A 20,979-nucleotide genomic window follows, 5' to 3' on the forward strand; every position below is an offset into this window, starting at 1 on the left:
GGCCTCACCCTATTTTCAGAACTCCGTGCACCACATTTAATTGTTCCTCTTGGAGTAATAGACGTTTGGCTTCCAGAATAATCATGGCTGTGACGCAGTTGGACCTACCTCATCTCCCCAGAGCATTCCCTAATTTTCTTATCTTATGTAACTGGGCTCAGAATGTGTTTTTTCCCCGCAATCTATTATTCTGTTCACGTTTGGCACTGGCTGTTTTAATTGCTGTATTTGTGAAGCTAATTAATTCTGAAATCTGAAACACAGATTTCAAACCACTTTGGAACTTCTCTGAGAAAACACAACAATTAGAAGAAAATCATTTAGGCAAACTGGAACATATCTTTGCCTAGTCAAATGTATTTTTGTAGATTTGTCCTTCTATAGAACTATTTATAACTGCATGTATCCTAGAATAATAATGATCCATAATCCTCCTTATGTGTTTCCAGAGCCCTCATGTCATCTACACCAGAATAAGAGTAGGAGACCCAATTCACAACAAGCTCAAAAAGTCCCGGAAGCTGTAAACTATTCCCTGGGTGAGGGATGTGCCCATGTATGCCTATCTATATTATAAGTTGCCCCTGCCTTTAGGTTATATATGGGGAAGGAACACTTGTCTCTTTCTCTTTGGACTTTACTTGGTCCCGGGGGTGGGTTTGCTGGGGAGCGTAAAGCATAAGGCCCCAGTGAGAAGTTTAGTGCCCTAATTGAAGCCAATCACTTAGTGAATAGAGGGAAACAGACCCTATCAATAAGATGTAGAATATAGATAGTAGATTTCCATTTAACACACTATATGAGTTGTAAGCGAGATAGGTCCAAGGAGAACCTATGTCCAAACTACATCTCCTCAGTGAAGCCAAAGCTGCTCTTTAAGTCTAGCCTATCTAGCTTACAACTCAGATAGTGTCAAAAGTAAGGAGTTGGAGAGGGACTATATTTATATCCCTGAGACGCTTCCACTAAAGGGGATCCAGACCACTAGAAGCATATCCCGCTACTGGTAAATGTAACTGACCAACCACATTTGTTGCATTATTATACTACTTGTTTATTTTTGCTGCTACCTTTGAATAAAACTCATTTGATGTTCAAGAACCAATATACAGTATCTAGTAAAATTAAGTCTAAAACAACTGGACTTTTCTGAGTTTTTCTTGAAAACATTTCACCACTCATCCGAGTGACTTCTTCAGTTCAAATGACTGGTAGGGAATTCCCCGGTATTTAAACCCTTGATGGTAGTAGAGTCACAGACATCCAATCACAATGGTTCCATTGAACCCGGATGAATGAGAATCTTCATAGACATATTCAAGAACCAATGGTCCACTTTCAAGCACTGCGTATGGTTGGAGATATGGTACAGCCTATGGTTCATCTGATGCTTTCTCCACCCATTGTGAGGACTCATCTGAGAGATGAGGGTCATAAATGTAACAGTGTCTGCCTGAGAGCAGCTGGATTGTAGGCAATACATCCAAGAAGGGATGAATGGATTAGACATGAGGATCCTCTCACTCTACAATGATTTGGGAGTGTTCCTTGGAAGGAGGGTTCTAATCCTATGTCATTAGGTGATTAGAGATATGGTCTCAGCCTAGATCTGTACTCAGGAATAAATATAGGAATATAGATGACGGTTTATAGAAAGAGCATCCAGGGAAGTAGTAATCACCATGGTTTGACAGGGACCCACCACCTTGGCCCCCACACTCCAGAAATCATGGTGAGAAGACATTCTCCTTTGCTTCCCTACTTTAAGCTGCACGTTTAAAACTTTAGTTACACTTTCTGCTTCGTACCTTTGTGATTAACTCCATTACCCACGTAACATACACGAGCTCACAAAGCAGAACTTTAACCACATAAAAAGGAAACCACAAAAGTCCCTAATGACTCACAAAACCAAGGCGACGGCGTTATATTACTGCTTGTCTGCAATGAACTCAGCTCGCTGCTCAACTCATCTCCATCGCTCTGGGCTTAGCGGGCGATTATGATCATGAAATCAGTTTATTAAACCCCAAAACCTTTTAGCACAACTGCAATATCATAGAGTAACCTCTCATTTTACATTTCAGAAGACATAATAGTATTACGAGAGAGAACTTTTAATATACTGGTACGACTAAGATCTCTCTCTGAATGCATTCATTGGTCACTTTATGTGGAATTTACTTGCTGAGAGTAAGCAGCCATAATTGCTTTAATAAGTAAATCTCATTTTTCTTGGAAAAGCACAGTAGTAGTGGTAGTGGAGAGCACAACGTCCCCTTTTTTGCTGTTGGGAAAAATTTGAAAATTCCTCCTTTATTTGGAAAGTAAGGCATAGGACCTATTGTGATGTTGTCAAGTACCAATGGCCTTCACCAGGGTCAAAGTCAGGACCAAGAAGGGAGTTCACAAGGTCCAATAAGCAGTATCCAAGGGTTTAAAAAAGCTCAAAGTCGTATTCAGGCAAAAGGTTGAGACAGGCAGCAATCAACATAGTCAGGAACAAACCAGGAAGTCAGGAACCAATAGATCAAACCAAAATAGGAATTCAGGAACTTCACAGAGAAAGATCTATATCTGAACATTGAACCTGGGTCTTCAGCATCAATTTATTTTGAATTTTCGCCCCAGAATGCAATGCAATGACATCACACGGCGACGTATCACCAAGTGGCACCCCAATGTGACGTTGCGGTCGTGGGCAACTCCTGACAATGTCTGCTTTCATTTTGTTGAAAGTTCTTTAGTAAACTGCTTATTGGTGGCAATTTTGCTTTCATTTCAGTATGACATTCCATGTCAAATTGTATATATTTGTGTACAAAAAAAAAAAAATATATATATATACTTGGATTGGGTGGCAATTTGTTTAACAAGCCATCTTGCCAATATTGATAGTAGTTATGTGTGGGGCCCAGTAACTTTCAGTTAAACCACTGCTTAATGTTATATTGCACTGAAAGCAATATCCTCATAAGGTGATTGTGACTCATAATTAAATTAACACCCCTCACCCAATAATGAACATCCGTCCACTCAGATTTTCTAGTATCGGTTTCATTTGGTTTCTATAATGATATCTGCCACTTTCACGGTTTCACCGCAACAGGGGATTGTAGTTTGGGTTCTCACCCTTTTTTGTAATAACATACAGGCCTTTCTATGTTTTTAGCTCTATTCCCTTTAAAAAACAATGGTATCAAGTAACATTATTGGCAACCAGGTAGAAGCTCTAGGGGGCACAATTATTAGAAACGATGACCGTAATTGGTGGAGAACTTTGTGCAGAAACGAAATAAAATCCTGATCTCCATCGCATTTGTAAAAAAAAAGATGTGATTTTATTGTAGCAGTTACTAGAGTTTTAATACCTTGGCAAGATCATAGCCACGGCCACTAGTGATGAGCGAATGAAAATTGGTGAAATGACAGCAAAATTTGGGAAACGGCGGAAAATTCACAAAACAATTTTTCAAAATGTTAATATTTGGATAAGATTTGGGCAGTGTCAAGTAGTGACCTCTCCCTTCTCACCCATTAACACGTAGACAACTCTTTTGGGTTGAAAAGTCTGCAGCTGATTTATTGGTATTAATTAAACATAACCAGGGTCAGACTGGGCCCGTGGGACACTGGGTGAAAACCCGGTGGGCACTGACCCTCATGGGCCCCCGTTGACCTGCGCCACTCAATGAAAGATTCAGAGTAGGAAGGGAAAATGAACACAACGCGGGATGTGCGCTTGCTCATGGGGAACATACATCAGGGGGGCCTGGGGATTGTGAGGGCTCTTCAAGTAACAGCCCCGGTGGGCCAGTGCTTCCCCAGTCCAACACTGAACATAACTTGAGTCTTTATCCCCACCCCCTGTGCCCAAGCTTTCCCTTGTAGAGCAATCCCATTTGCCTGTGACTGACCATGTTCCCAATATTGTGCCCTGGGGCAGTAAAGATAAACTGGTGCCAACTTCCTACTGTTCTAAATACTTCACTCCAGCCCGGCCAATAAACAGATGGGCTATATTTCCTAGCCCAGTCATGGCCTGTCCCTCCATCTTTCCTTTCTGTCCCTGGGGCCCTTATAAAATGTTTACTGAATGCCAGCTAGCATATTCAGAACTTGTTCTATCTATATCAGGGATCCCCAACCTTTCTGATGTCAGATGTAAAAAGACTTGGGGAGCAACACAAGCACCATAAACGTTCATGGAGGAGCCAAATAAGGACTACGATTGGCTATTAGGCAGCCTCTATGCACACTATCAGCTTACAGGGGCTTTATTTGGTAGGAAATCTTGTTTTTATTCAACCAAAACTTGCCCCCAAGTCAGGAATTCAAAAATAACTCCCTGGTTTGGGGGCACTGAGAACAACATCCAAGGGGTTGGGGAGCAACATGTTGCCCCTGAGCCACTGGTTGGGGATCACTGCTCTATATGATCCAAATATGATCCAATGAGAAGATATATTGGTCCTGATTCAATAAAGGGCGATAAAACGTGCGCTATTCTTATTGTGCGCTAAAATTTTTACCGCCGCTTAATTTTGGCGATTTTTCGCACGATTCACTATAAGCATACTCGCGCTTTTTTACGCGCGATATTGCAAGCGTTATTTAACTCGCGAAAGACTATTTCAATGCGGTATTTGCCTGTACATGCGCTAAATTACGCAAATAATCGCCGAATATGAATGGTAGCATAGAAATAGTGTATAAAAATTGTCGAAGCATATAAATGGTGTATATAAATATTAGCCACATATAAATAGTAGATGCTTATAAATAGTAGCCACTAGTGATGAGCAAATGTGTTCTGGTTTCTTTAGTGAAAAATTAGCAAATCTTTCGAAAGATCCCCGAAACGGCAAAAATGTTGTGCGGGCAAAAAAATTTTTTTAGATGTGCGGTGAATTTTTGCGTGGCGAATTTTTTCATGCGTTTTGCCATTGGCGGATGTTTTGCGAAACGCATGAAAAAATACACCGCGAAAAAATTCAACGCACGTCCAAAAATTCGCTGCGAATCCATGCCTGGCGAAACATTTCATCACTTGTAGCCAAATAGAAATAGTTGCGCAAATGAACGCACGCCATGTTAGCCATACACGCCAATACTTGCAGAAAATTACTGTATTAAAAATGACCATTTCGCTGCAAACTGGCGGCTGCGTCACTCTGGGGGAAACACAGACTTGAATAAATAACACTGTAAGTCCATATTTTATTGCAAAAAATCATTTACTGTACTTTTGTATAATTTTTCGCCTGTCTGTAGTAGGTGTTAATTTTCGTATAGCCGAATGCGATATTTAGCGCGCAAAAGTTATAGTGAATCATGCGATCGTATTCTTTTCAGCGCGGAAATTAACGCAAAATGGTAAAACTAGTGCGAGAAATACCCCATGCGAAAATGGCAATTTTTCGCACGCGATAATACTATGGTGAATCGCGCACAAGTTATTTTGCGTTTTTTAACGTGAAAAAGCATGCGATAATTTTTATCACCCTTTAGTGAATCAGGCCCATTGTGGTTTCCTGAAGGCTATATGTTGTCAGAAAGTAAATGGAATAGCTATGACACAATTTAATGCCAGAAACAACCTGTTTATTACTAAAAACAGCAAAGATTTCTTTTTGTTTTATTAAAAGAGGATAAAACAATATGAGAATGTCAAAAATATAAATTCTGAAATAGAAAATTCAGCCAGTATAGATCCTTATTTTGAATTCTTGTTGTAAAACATGTGATTTATACATTTTCCAAAGACTTGCAAAAAGTTGCAAGTGTTGCGGAAGGAAACAAATTTCCTTTACATTATTTTATTGCCTTTTCCTGATCACCTGGTAACTCACTGCCTGTGATCCCAGTGGTCAGGAAATCAGCGTAGGGGTGTGAGGTTCAGTCAAACTCCCAGCTGTCGGTAAATGCTGATATTATTGATAAAAAAAGTAATAATAGCCATATATGTTGAAATGGAAAAGGTCCTTGAAATTCAAATATAGAACAATAATAAAACAATTAAAGACAACAAACAAAAGGAGTGGTTTCATAAAGTCATTGTAATGAAAAAAATTCTGTTTGTATTTGTGTGGCTTATCCCCATTGAAAGAAATAGTGCTGCACTGCTTTATGGCTGAGATTCTAGCTATCTGTATAACAGAGCATTCTGTCACAGTGGCACAGATCCTATCTGATCCCCCCCATTGTAAGCAGCAGTCCTGCCCTGCTTTATGGCTGAGATTCTAGCTATCTGTATAACAGAGCATTCTGTCACAGAGGCACAGATCCTATCTGATCCCCCCCATTGTAAGCAGCAGTCCTGCCCTGCTTTATGGCTGAGATTCTAGCTATCTGTATAACAGAGCATTCTGTCACAGTGGCACAGATCCTATCTGATCCCCCATTGTAAGTAGCAGTCCTGCCCTGCTTTATGGCTGAGATTCTAGCTATCTGTATAACAGAGCATTCTGTCACAGTGGCACAGATCCTATCTGATCCCCCCATTGTAAGCAGCAGTCCTGTCCTGCTTTATGGCTGAGATTCTAGCTATCTGTATAACAGAGCATTCTGTCACACTGGCACAGATCCTATCTGATCCCCCCATTGTAAGCAGCAGTCCTGCCCTGCTTTATGGCTGAGATTCTAGCTATCTGTATAACAGAGCATTCTGTCACAGTGGCACAGATCCTATCTGATCCCCCCATTGTAAGCAGCAGTCCTGCCCTGCTTTATGGCTGAGATTCTAGCTATCTGTATAACAGAGCATTCTGTCACAGTGGCACAGATCCTATCTGACCCCCATTGTAAGCAGCAGTCCTGCCCTGCTTTATGGCTGAGATTCTAGCTATCTGTATAACAGAGCATTCTGTCACAGTGGCACAGATCCTATCTGACCCCCCCCCCATGTTAAGCAGCAGTCCTGCCCTGCTTTATGGCTGAGATTCTAGCTATCTGTATAACAGAGCATTCTGTCACAGTGGCACAGATCCTATCTGATCCCCCCCATTGTAAGCAGCAGTCCTGCCCTGCTTTATGGCTGAGATTCTAGCTATCTGTATAACAGAGCATTCTGTCACAGTGGCACAGATCCTATCTGATCCCTCCCATTGTAAGCAGCAGTCCTGCCCTGCTTTATGGCTGAGATTCTAGCTATCTGTATTACAGAGCATTCTGTATAACAGAGCATTCTTCACATTTGGGATGGGGAGCTGTTTCCCTTTCCTGGTCAAAGCATTCCCTGGCAGATCTATAGTTGGCCTGGGGTATCGGGTTTCTCTAGTCTTTTAGAAAGGAAGCCACCATTGGCTTGGTCTCTTTGGACACCTTTTGCTAAAGAGTGTGGTTGGTGTTGGAGAGTCTAAGTGGAGAAGACAGTGGGAGGAAAGATCTGTAGTAGCTTACTCTAGGAGTGAAAGATGAGATGAAGATAGTTAGTTGACAATGAGCATTAGTTACCTGCCTTGACACCCACCAGTAATGGGACTCAAGCAGTTAGGCTCAGTAATATTAGATTTCGGAGTAGTACACCACTGTGAGTATCTGCTAGCGCTGGAGACTAGCTCACCTATAAGTGAATTCTACCTCTGTGTATTGCAAATACTACAGCCGTGTAACATCATCAAGTGAATGAAACTTTCAGATATAATCAATCAGTGATTGATTATTGTACCAACCATGCTCTACCATGCTGTGTAGGATCCAGCAAATAAAGATTAACTATTTGTTCGGTGTGGTTAATCCCTTCTCCACCGATGATCCCCAACCAGTGGCTCAGGAGTAACATCTTGCTCACCAACTCCTTTGATGTTGCTCCCAGTGGCCTCGAAACAGGTGCTCACTTTTGAATTTCTGGCTTGGAGGCAAGTTCTGGAGACATAAAACCATGTGTTCTGCCAAACAGAGCCTAATGTAGGCTGCAAGTTCATATTGGGCTACTAAATAACCAGTCAAAGCCCTTATTGGGCATCCCCTCATAAAATCTTTTTTATATAGGGTTGGGGACCCCTGCTCCTCCACCAATACAGGGAAATTCAAAGAAACACTAGTCTCGCCAATTGTTACCATTGATGGACTGTTTAGAAAGACAAACAAAACTATATAACTAATATTATATTGCAAAATATAAATAAATAAAAGCATGAACGAATGTACTTTCACCTTTCATATATAGGTAAATCAGTTGAAATAATAAAATGACCGTAAAAATATGGTTTTCACGCAGATAAAATATTTGCACTTCATAGCCAATAGTGACAAATATTCAAGCTTCTTTCTTTCTTTTCTTCTAAATCTCCATTCTATGAGCTCACTGGTTCATAAAAAACCGTCTCAAAGAGGGTGATTACAGATTTCCTTAATAGTTTTTTGAAGTTCTCTACAATGAAGAGGTAAAGCATTGGGGTGAAGCAATAATGGAAGCAGAACGAGCAGGTCATGATAACCTTCAGCACATCGCGAGTGGTTTTATGGAATTTTCCCTTCTCGATGCTCATTCCTTTCCATATATGGTAGGGGATAAAAAATATAAAGAAAGACACTATAGTTATGAAAATGATCTTGTACGGCTTGCTGGATCTGGTCAGGTTGCCCTTCTTCATCCTGAGAGCTATTTTGAGATAACAAACGGCGATGATACAAAATGGCAGAAGAAAACTCAACGCTAGATTAATGAAGAACACAATCCACTCCATTTGAATCTGTGACTTTGGCTGATTATCCCATAGTCCGTAAAGTGTGTAGTCGGTGTAGCAGATGGTTGTCTTGTTGTCATCCAACAGTCGGATCTGACGGAATGCAAAATACGGGGCACTGCACAAAATGGTGAATCCCCACATAGAAATGCAAATGGCGGAGGCAAAGCGGTGGGTCATGTGTCCTCTGTACCAAACTGGGTGATAGACCAACGCATAACGATCCATGCTGATGATTGTGAGAAAAATGATATTCGCATACATACACAGAACAATGGCGGCGTTAATGAGTTTGCATAGGAAGCCACCAAAGATCCAATGGGGCGACATGAGCCTATAAGCTGCCAGGAACGGCACGGTCAGCGTGAAAACCGAATTACCCAGAATTAAGTGAGAAAACCAAGTGGTGTTGACGCTCTTGCACATTTTAAATCGGAGAACCCAGAGGTAAAGGCTGTTGACAACCAACCCAAACAGAGAAGTCATCAATAAGGCCAAGGACGATAATAGATTGATGGTTGATATTGTTGTGTTGTTTCCTATGGAAGTCTCACTCGTGTGGAACTCTGAGCCATTAGACATTGTGAGCTGGAGGGAAAAGACATCAACACATTAAACTTGGGGCAACCATAATATATATGGAATTGCACATACTGTATATCCGTTGTATCCCAATAGCTATATAAAGGGGTTGTTTACCTTTAAATTAACTTCTAGTATGATATAAATAGTGATGAGCAAATCTGTTCCGTTTCGCTTCGCCGAAAAATTCGCGAATCTTTCAAAAGATCTGCGAAACGGCGAAAAATTCGCAAAACGGCGAAAATGTCGTGCGACAAAAAAAATTTGTCGGCTATTGTTTTGTCGCACGGCTATTGTTTCGTCGCACACGCCTATTATTTTCTCGCGCGGCTATTGTTTTGTCGCACGCGGCTATTGTTTTGTCGCACGCGGCTATTGTTTCGTTGCCCGCGACTATTGTTTCGTTGCCCGCGACTATTGTTTTGTCGCACGGCTATTGTTTTGTCGCACGCGGCTATTGTTTTGTCGCACGCGGCTATTGTTTCGTCGCACGCGGCTATTGTTTCGTCGCACGCGGCTATTGTTTCGTCGCACGCGGCTATTGTTTTGTCGCACGGCTATTGTTTTGTCGCACGCGGCTATTATTTCGTCACCCGCGGCTATTATTTTGTCGCCCGCGACTATTCTTTTTTTGACGCCGGCGACAATTTTTGGACGTGCGGCGAATTTTTCTGCGGCGAAATTTTTCATCCGTTTCGCGAAACAATCCGCCAATGGCGAAACGCGGAAATTCGCCGGGAATCCATGCCTGGCGAAACTTTTCGCCCATCACTAGACATAAATATTGATATTCTGAGACAATTTGCAGTTGGTCTTCATTTTTAATTTTTTTTGCATTTTTTTAATGTTATTTTTGTTCCACAGCTCTTCAGCTGTGGAATTTCAGCAGCTATCTGGTTGCTAGAGCCTTCTTTACCTGAGCAACCAGACAGTGGTTTCAATGAGAGACTGGAATATGAATAGGTAGGGGACGGAATAGAAAGATACGCAGTGATGAGCGAATCTGTCCCGTTTCGCAGGAAAGTTCACGAATCTGAAACAGCGGGAAAAATTTGAAAAGGTGAAAATGGCGAGCGGCAAAAAAAAATTTTTTTTTTTAAATGATGCACGCGACTTTTTTGTGACAATTTTTTTTTTCGCGCACTTCACAAAAAATTCCGCCAATGGCGAAACGTAGAAAATCGCAGCAAAGCCATGCCTGCTAAATTATTTCGCCCATCACTAAAGATAAGGAATAAAGGGTAACAATAATAATAAAATGGTAGCCTCACAGAGCAACAGCGTGTTGGTTGCTGGGGTCAGTGACCCCTGTTTGAAAGCTGGAATGATGTCAAAGAGAAGGGCAAATCATTCAGAAACTATAAAAAAAAAATGTATTAATGAAGACCAATTGCAAAGTTGCTGGAATAGGACTTTTTATAACATACTGAAAGTTAAGTTAAAGGTGAACCGCCCCTTTAAGTAAAACCAGAGACTACCTGTGACTGCAGGGGAGTCACATATGTGACGATTATCTTTGATTGACTGTGGGTATTCTATCTATATTTAATGCATTTCCATTATGTGTATCGTTAAACATTTGCTTCTATGGCGCCTATATATCAAAAATGTATTTTTCGAATGGTCAACGTTCTACAATTTAGTGAAAAATGAAAAAACTGGCTGACCTAGTCCAGTATTTACGGTAATCCTGTGCTTCTAGATCGCAGGGTGGTAAAGCGATTAGAGCTGGTAATTTAGATAAGGAAAGATAAGGGCCATAGATCATAACTAATATTCCTAAGCAAATAGAAATAAACCGTAATAAGCGGTTATATCTGATTAACTAAGTAAACAGTGCCAGTGTTTGGCTACAGCAGGTATCTGTAACCCTTTGTTATTGTTGATTTAACCCCATACATGCCCAGTGCCAGCAGTAATTGCCGTATTGATCTCCCCTACATGCACATTGGTTTATTGGTTTAGTCAGCTGATCTCCTTACTACTAGTCAACGCCAGTTACTTACTAGATACTGCAAGTCATGACCTGGATATTTTCCTTTACACTTGTTTTAATATTTATCAAACATAATTGTCCCCCCAAAGTATTGGGTTTAAATAACGATGTTCATATTTAATGATTCTGATCTACACCAAAAATTTCAAGAGTTATATATAACTGAAATAAATTATATATAGATATAGATATATAAGTTACGTAGGTGCTGCCACTATTACTGCCATGTAACTCTTGTTTTGATTGGATCACAGCAGTAGGCGTGGTTTTCTGAGTCACTGATACCTACAGTACTGGAAAGACATCAGCCAACCCCATGTCATTAGGGACATAATGATCCACTCCTGGCATTTTGTAAGACCTTATTTGAAGTTGTTGGTATAGGACCTGTTATCCAGAATGCTCGAAACCTGGGGTTTTCCAGATAAGGGGTCTTTCCATAATTTGCATCTCCATACCTTAAGGCAGGCCTGGGGCCCATGGGTTGGGTGTAGCCATCCAAGGTATTTTTATGGCCCCCTGCGTGCATATTGGCTCCATAGACTGCTTTGTATGAGATTATCATTTTGATTTAATTTGGCCCCATAAACATGCGGTTTGCCAACTAACTGGCCCACTACTGTACTGCCTAAAATGGTACTAAAACATATTTAATAGTGAAATAAACCCAGTAGGATTGTTCTGCCGCCAACATGGGTTCATACAGCTTTAGATACCATCAAGTACAGGTACTGTTTTATTATTACAAAGAAAAGGGAATCATTTAACCATGAAATAAACCCAATAGGGCTGTTCTGCCCCCAATAAGGGGTAATTATATCTTAGTTGGGATCAAGTACAGGTACTGTTTTATTATTACAGAGAAAAGGGAATCATTTAACCATGAAATAAACCCAATAGGGCTGTTCTGCCCCCAATAAGGGGTAATTATATCTTAGTTGGGATCAAGTACAGGTACTGTTTTATTATTACAGAGAAAAGGGAATCATTTAACCATTAAATAAACCCAATAGGGCTGTTCTGCCCCCAATAAGGGGTAATTATATCTTAGTTGGGATCAAGTACAGGTACTGTTTTATTATTACAGAGAAAAGGGAATAATTTAACCATTAAATAAACCCAATAGGGCTGTTCTGCCCCCAATAAGGGGTAATTATATCTTAGTTGGGATCAAGTACAGGTACTGTTTTATTATTACAGAGAAAAGTTCCACCATAAAAGTTCATGGAGGTGCCAAATAAGGGCTGTGATTGGCTATTAGGGGCCTCTATACACACTATCAGCTTACAGAGGGCTTTATTTGGTAGGAAATCTTGTTTTTATCCAACCAAAACTTGCCCCCAAGTCAGGAATTCAAAAATAACTCCCTGGTTTGGGGGCACTGAGAGCAACACCCAAGGGGTTGGGGAGCAACATGTTGCCCCTGAGTCACTGGTTGGGGATCACTGCTGTCGGTCATATGAAGGTTCAGTGTTAGTAACATACTTTGGACCCCCATAGTGAGACCAAATCTATAATTTGGGTGCCATTGTGCTAAAATAATGCCTATTTGTACATGTTCAACAGATTATCATTTACTAAATATTGTAATATTGGGTTTATGGAGTAGTGATGTGCCATTTGCTTTGTCCTAGGAATAAATCCAGACTGTTGTAAAGATCATAGACACCCCAGGTATATTCTCAGTATATTGTGGGGTTTTCCAGATAAGGGGTCTTTCCATAATATGTATCTCCATACCGTAAGGCAGGCCTAGCCATCTGGTGGCCACCGGGCCGGGTGTAGCCCATCTATTGCAACCAAAATCTCATACTCTTAGGGGCAAATTTATCAAAATAGGAGTTTAGAGCTTAATACATTAAAAATCTCACCCATGCTCTATTCATTCCTATAGGGTTTTAAGAAGAGTGCTTATCAACTGGTGAACTTGCACCCTTTCATCAACACAGTTCTAAAAATCCCATAGGAATGAATAGAACGTGGGTGAGTTTTTATGTATTAAGCTCTAAACTCGCATTTTGATAAATCTGCCCCTATGTGTATCTTCTGCTATTTAATATCTTAAATGTCTTACCTTGAATTTCTGACCTTGAAGAATCTTGTGTGTCCGGATCCAATACAAAATCGGCACATCCAAACTGGATGGTGGTAATATACAAATTAATTGTTTAACCCTGGTGAATAGCTACAAACAAAATATTCTGGTACAAAAACTGGATTCCTTATAGTCTCAGGCTGGAAATGATGCTTATTGAGCTCAGTCTTCTATTTGTTTGCTTGAGTTTTCCTCTTACAAACCATATAATGTGGTGAGAAAACCACCCAGAGAAATAAAAGTGCCCCAGTTTTAATACTTCTTTCTTAGAAAACCTTCTGTTGGTCAAAGCCAAATGATAAAGGGTAAATGTCTCAGTGGTAGACGCTCAGTGGTATTTCTGCAGCTACAGAGAGGAATGTACCAATATGTAGACCAACAGGTACTTGAACTGCTTGTGGTTACTACTGACTATAGATTCTGGTCAGCAACAGGAAAATCTGAGTTGTGACAAATTGGCAACCTTATTGCACAGACAAACCTATATCAATAGGCACATGTAGCACTTATAGTGCAGGTGTGGGATTGATTATCCAGAAACCTGGTATACACAAAGCTCTGAATTGCAAAAAGGCTGTCTCCTATAGACTCCATTATAATCAATTTACATTTTTTAAATGGATTCCCTTTTCTCTGTAATAATAAAACAGTAACTTGTACTTGATCCCAACTAAGATATAATTACCCCTTATTGGGGGCAGAACAGCCCTATTGGGTTTATTTCATGGTTAAATGATTCCCTTTTCTCTGTAATAATAAAACAGTACTTGTACTTGATCCCAACTAAGATATAATTACCCCTTATTGGGGGCAGAACAGCCCTATTGGGTTTATTTAATGGTTAAATGATTCCCTTTTCTCTGTAATAATAAAACAGTACCTGTACTTGATCCCAACTAAGATATAATTACCCCTTATTGGGGGCAGAACAGCCCTATTGGGTTTATTTAATGGTTAAATGATTCCCTTTTCTCTGTAATAATAAAACAGTACTTGTACTTGATCCCAACTAAGATATAATTACCCCTTATTGGGGGCAGAACAGCCCTATTGGGTTTATTTCATGGTTAAATGATTCCCTTTTCTCTGTAATAATAAAACAGTACCTGTACTTGATCTCAACTAAGATATAATTACCCCTTATTGGGGGCAGAACAGCCCTATTGGGTTTATTTAATGGTTAAATGATTCCCTTTTCTCTGTAATAATAAAACAGTACCTGTACTTGATCCCAACTAAGATATAATTACCCCTTATTGGGGGCAGAACAGCCCTATTGGGTTTATTTAATGGTTAAATGATTCCCTTTTCTCTGTAATAATAAAACAGTACCTGTACTTGATCCCAACTAAGATATAATTACCCCTTATTGGAGGCAATACAAGCCTATTCAGTTTATTCAATATTTAAATGATTTTTAGCAGACTTCAGTTATGGAGATCCAAATTACAGAAAAACCCCAGGTCCTGAGCATTCTGGATAACAGTTCCCATATACCTGTATCTCCAAAAAATGTGGGATTACCTTGGGGGTCTTGTTTGCATCCACATATGCCAACTGTTTCATGGGGTATTTGGAGAAATTCTTGTAGGTGATACTCAGCAGACCAGCTTTTGTTTCATACAAAGAAACTTGAATATTGGGTCTGAGTTTTGAAGTTTTGTAGGACAGTTGTTCATGATAGGTTCACCTTGATCTCCTGCAGTGATCCTCTATATAGGTGGTTTGAGCTGTGGAGGATACGTGTAAGGAGTGTGGTAGATATTTCAGGCTGGTGTCTTTGCTGCCTACCCCTAGTTCCAACTCTTGTTCTCAACAGATAGAATGAAGTGCAGGCTGGAACAGTGTTGGACTGGGACCCCAGGGGCCTACAAGAAAACCTTGGCCCATGGGCCCACTCTCCAAACTATTTTTCCTCCATTCCTCACTTTATTCTCCAAGTCTATTTTATTTACATGCTAGCATCTATCCTTCCATCTGTTTCTCTTCTTTTGTGAAATAGGGAATGGCCATGAAACAGGCCAAATGGTCAGGAGCAGGAGGGCCCCACTGACCTTTGAGCCCACCGGGAGTTTTCCTGGTATCCTGGTGGCCCAGTCCAATACAGTCCATGCATCAATGATATACAGTATGTAATGGGTCGGCATCTACAAAACACTTAAAAATCAAAATGATCCATTTGTGGAATCTTATTTTTACTGGTTAAACACCCTGTAGCATAGCCCCACTCTTTCAATGTCATGGCTTCCAAGGAGCTAATATCCAGCATTCCTGATGTCAAAGAACAATTGTGGTTCTGTTTGTGATGGCAATGTATACCTCAATGGCTTTACTCTGTAGTCTTACAGATGGTCTAAAATTGTATTGAAGACCAACCTTTCAGTCTTTATTTTACATGGGAGGGCATGTTGTTTCTTCTGTAGGAAGTAGCTAGTAGCGATGAGCGAATTTTTTTGCCAGGCATTGATTCGCGGCAAAATTCCTCATTTCACCAAAAATGTTGCTGTGGCAAAAAATTCACCAAGAAAAAACTCCCTTTGAATTTAATGTATTTGGAGTGAGAAAAAAAAAGTTGCACATAAGAAAAAATTGTTGCCCATAAAAAATGTATTGCCTTAAAAGTCGCACTATAGGAGTGGAAAAAACGCCCATCGACTTTTCAAGTTTGGAGTGAGAAGACTTCAATGCATTTTGCAAATTTTTGTAAACTTTATAGCGAATCGAAATGGGACAGATTCGCTCATCGCTAGTAGCTAGTGCCCCTGTGGGAATGTTATCTAAAGGTGGCCATACACGGGCCGATTGTAGCTGCCGATATCGGTCCCTTGGACTGATTCGGCAGCTTATGGGCCAGTGTAGGGGAAACAACGACTGGACTGCCGACCGATATCTGGCCTGAAATCGGCCTGATATCGATCGGGCAGGTTAAAAAATTCATTCGGATCGGGGACTGCATCGGCTTGTTGATTCGGTCCCCGAACCGACTGTGCCTATTCCTCAGGGCCAAACAACGGAATTAGCCTAAATTCCCCCGGTATCGCCCACCCGTAGGTGGGGATATCGGGAGAAGATCCGCTCGCTTGGCGACCTTACCAGGTGAGCAGATCTTTACGTGTATGGCCACCTTAAAACTAGTTTAAGGGTGAAGACACACTGGGCTACTTGTAGCAGCTACTTTTTCACAGCTACTAAACACCAGAAAATCCCCTGCCGTAGACAATACTGAGAATTGCCTCTGCTAAAACATATGTAGAGACGATTATCAGTAAATGATCAGCATTGTCTATTTTAGTAGCTATGACAAGTAGCTGCTACTAGTAGCTCCATGTTCCTTCACCCTAATAGGTTCCATTGAACTTGGTCTCATAGTATTTATGAATCTCCAAGGTAGAAACCCTCCTTGGTTAACTCTGTGTGTGGTTCGAAAAGTGATTATGAGCTCATCATTTAATCCTCTTTTCCCTTCTTGTGATTGTCCCATGTAAGAATAAGGCACAAAAAGAAGTCATACTAGATAAAAGTTTCTTGTGATAAGAATACCAAAGACCTGGTTGACTATCAAATGGCCCATTTTATCCAAACACAGGGGTGTTTGGTACAGAGGGCCCCATTGTTTATAGTCCAGATTATGTGCTGATGTTGGAGATTCCATGGTTTTTTGGCTACAGTAAAGGAGTCTACCAGGAAGGTGCTCAAAGAACTCCACTTTGAGGTTCTATCATTCTCAGTGACAATGGTGTAGGGTAGTCCATTTGATACAGATGATACAGATTGTAATTACATTCCTCTGGTTCTAATTAAAAAGAACTGAACTAATGTCTCTGCTTACCAAGACTTATCACAGATAATAAACGTGTCCTATGTTCATATGATTGCAGCCATTTTTGTATCAAGTTGTATCTTCTTGACTTTTGTCATTTGTCCCAGACCTGTTTTCGTCAAATCCCTTGTTCCATGAGTTAAACGCTTCACTAAATACCGATTCAATTAGGGACAAGATCGATTTCCGTAATGTTTTCTTAAAGTTCTCTGCAATGAAGAGGTAAAGTACCGGAGTGAAGCAATAATGGAAGCAGGCCAAGCATGTTGCCAACAATTTCAGTCCGTTCAACGTGGTTTCACGGAATATTCCCTCCTCAATACTCATTCCGTACCACAAATGATAGGGAATAAATGACAGAAAGAAAGATGTTACGGCAATAAATATGATCTTGTAGGGTTTACTTGATTTAACCAGATTTCCCTTCTTCATCTTGAGGGCAATTTTTAGATAACAAACAGTAATCACAGAAAATGGGAGGAGAAAACACAATACTAGGCGAAAGGAGAACAGCAACCACTTCATTTGTACAATTGCCTTTTGTTCATTATCCCATTTGCCAGTGAGCGAGTAATCGTTGTAGCAGATAGTCGTCTCGTTATCATCCAACAGTCGGATCTGACGAAATGCAAAATACGGAGAGCTACTCACCATGGACAAACCCCACACAGCAAAGCAGATAGCGGAGGCACGGCGATGGGTCATGTGTCTTCTGTACCAGATTGGGTAAAAGACAAAAGTGTGGCGGTCAAGGCTGATGACCGTAAGAAATAGGACATTTGCGTAAACACAAAGAGAAACCATTGAGTTAATGAGCTTGCACAGGAAGTAGCCCATTATCCAATTGGGTGACATTAGCAGATAAACCGCCACAAACGGCATTGTCAGTGTGAAAACGGAATTGGTTGATATTAAATGGAAAAACCATGTGCTGTTGATGCTCTTGTACATCTTAAACCCAATAATCCAGAGGTAAAGATTGTTCACAACCAGTCCAAACAAGAAAGTCATGAGAAAGACCACACAGGATAGTATATTAGTTATTGGGATGGAGGCATTCTTCCCTTGAGCTGTTGAGTTTATGTGAAGTTCCAATAGTGAGCCCATAGCCATTTTTATCTGGAAGTAGAAGATACATGTATTATGTAAAGCCAATTGCAATGCTTAAAAACCCATATAACAGAGACCTACAAATGGATCAGGATATTTGCTCTACATTGTGAAATGCTAAGACAGAAACACATATATAAGGCAATTTGGGATCCTGAGCTGTTGCTTAAGTGTAATGGCAAATAGGGAGAGTTCTACCATTGCCATAAAGGTTGGCTAATGTTGATACGTTGATAAAACACCTTTTATCAATGCCTTTTCATGAATTAACTAATTAGGGAACCACAAGAAAAAGGTTGTTAACATTTTGGGGCTTGGTTTATACTACCTTCTGATTGGTTGCCAAGGGTTACTAGAACTGGGGTGAACTTAATACCTTTGCTACTGAAAGTGCCACTTGAAAGTGTAGTTTCAAGTTCTTTCCCTATACGTGGGTATGTGATGTCAAATATGGTTTTATTGGCCCTTATTCCTTTCTCTTGCAGATACAACAAAGAAACGTTAGAATGTGCTAAAGACCTGGATGGAGCAGAGGTCGTCTCCACTTGCGGTATGTTTGTTTATATTACAGGGTTTCAGAAGGAACAGATAAGTGTTTTGGTTCATTATAAATTATATAGTAATCGAAAACACAAATAGATCTGAAATAGTCTACCATTTTGTTTCAGGTGAAACATGGAAGCATCAAACTCTGCTTATATCCATTTTTCATGCATAGTATCTTTCTAAACCAATTGCTACGTTTCAAAATCTTTGATTGCTAAATACAATAACTAATTATACTTATGTAAAGTGCCAACCTGTTCTGTAGTGTACATAGGGGTACTTAACCCTTACACTCATACAAGTGGTAATAAGGGCTTTGCTGGCAAGGACTGTCAGTGTTATCACTGTTAGTAAGGAGATAATTAGTAAGTAGAATAAGATGTGTGGAAGTTGGGAAGGGACTGGGGCTGTGGGATAGCAGGTATAGTAGGGAGAGATGGTGCCTATAGTAGCAGTGGGATAATAGCCTCTGGGAAGGGACTGTGGCTGTGGGATAGCAGGTATGGTAGGGAGAGATGGTGCCTATAGTAGCAGTGGGGGGATAATAGCCTCTGGGAAGGGACTGGGGCTGTGGGATAGCAGGTATAGTAGGGAGAGATGGTGCCTATAGTAGCAGTGGGATAATAGCCTCTGGGAAGGGACTGGGGCTGTGGGATAGCAGGTATAGTAGGGAGAGATGGTGCCTATAGTAGCAGTGGGGGGATAATAGCCTCTGGGAAGGGACTGGGGCTGTGGGATAGCAGGTATAGTAGGGAGAGATGGTGCCTATAGTAGCAGTGGGGGGATAATAGCCTCTGGGAAGGGACTGGGGCTGTGGGATAGCAGGTATAGTAGGGAGAGATGGTGCCTATAGTAGCAGTGGGGGGATAATAGCCTCTGGGAAGGGACTGGGGCTGTGGGATAGCAGGTATAGTAGGGAGAGATGGTGCCTATAGTAGCAGTGGGGGGATAATAGCCTCTGGGAAGGGACTGGGGCTGTGAGATAGCAGGTATAGTAGGGAGAGATGGTGCCTATAGTAGCAGTGGGGGGATAATAGCCTCTGGGAAGGGACTGGGGCTGTGGGATAGCAGGTATAGTAGGGAGAGATGGTGCCTATAGTAGCAGTGGGGGGATAATAGTCTCTGGGAAGGGACTGGGGCTGTGGGATAGCAGGTATAGTAGGGAGAGATGGTGCCTATAGTAGCAGTGGGGGGATAATAGCCTCTGGGAAGGGACTGGGGCTGTGGGATAGCAGGTATAGTAGGGAGAGATGGTGCCTATAGTAGCAGTGGGGGGATAATAGCCTCTGGGAAGGGACTGGGGCTGTGGGATAGCAGGTATAGTAAGGAGAGATGGTGCCTATAGTAGCAGTGGGATAATAGCCTCTGGGAAGGGACTGGGGCTGTGGGATAGCAGGTATAGTAGGGAGAGATGGTGCCTATAGTAGCAGTGGGGGGATAATAGCCTCTGGGAAGGGACTGGGGCTGTGGGATAGCAGGTATAGTAGGGAGAGATGGTGCCTATAGTAGCAGTGGGGGGATAATAGCCTCTGGGAAGGAACTGGGGCTGTGGGATAGCAGGTATAGTAGGGAGAGATGGTGCCTATAGTAGCAGTGGGATAATAGCCTCTGGGAAGGGACTGGGGCTGTGGGATAGCAGGTATAGTAGGGAGAGATGGTGCCTATAGTAGCAGTGGGATAATAGCCTCTGGGAAGTGACTGGGGCTGTGGGATAGCAGGTATAGTAGGGAGAGATGGTGCCTATAGTAGCAGTGGGGGGGATAATAGCCTCTGGGAAGGGACTGGGGCTGTGGGATAGCAGGTATAGTAGGGAGAGATGGTGCCTATAGTAGCAGTGGGGGGATAATAGTCTCTGGGAAGGGACTGGGGCTGTGGGATAGCAGGTATAGTAGGGAGAGATGGTGCCTATAGTAGCAGTGGGGGGATAATAGCCTCTGGGAAGGGACTGTGGCTGTGGGATAGCAGGTATAGTAGGGAGAGATGGTGCCTATAGTAGCAGTGGGGGGGATAATAGCCTCTGGGAAGGGACTGGGGCTGTGGGATAGCAGGTATAGTAGGGAGAGATGGTGCCTATAGTAGCAGTGGGATAATAACCTCTGGGAAGGGACTGGGGCTGTGGGATAGCAGGTATAGTAGGGAG

General features: G+C 41.5%; 2 protein-coding genes across 3 annotated transcripts in view; one reads left to right on the forward strand and one right to left on the reverse strand.

Annotated features, from left to right (window-relative positions):
* The window catches only part of LOC108648060 (chemokine-like receptor 1), a 164,593-nt gene that overhangs the window by 34,179 nt on the left and 109,435 nt on the right, over positions 1–20,979 (forward strand). Inside the window, exons 3-4 of one of the 2 annotated variants that reach the window (XM_031906139.1) lie at positions 13,163–13,251; positions 18,779–18,843. The gene's annotated coding sequence lies outside the window, so the exon portion shown is untranslated. The remainder of the gene's footprint in view (positions 1–13,162; positions 13,252–18,778; positions 18,844–20,979) is intronic. The other variant, XM_031906138.1, reaches the window with a different exon arrangement.
* On the reverse strand, positions 8,298–9,272 carry LOC116412386 (probable G-protein coupled receptor 33). Its single transcript, XM_031906557.1, has one exon. It carries the CDS (start codon positions 9,270–9,272, stop codon positions 8,298–8,300), a length of 975 nt encoding a protein of 324 aa, XP_031762417.1.

This window comes from Xenopus tropicalis, chromosome 7, assembly GCF_000004195.4.
Source record: "Xenopus tropicalis strain Nigerian chromosome 7, UCB_Xtro_10.0, whole genome shotgun sequence".
NCBI classification, from domain to species: Eukaryota; Metazoa; Chordata; class Amphibia; order Anura; family Pipidae; genus Xenopus; species Xenopus tropicalis.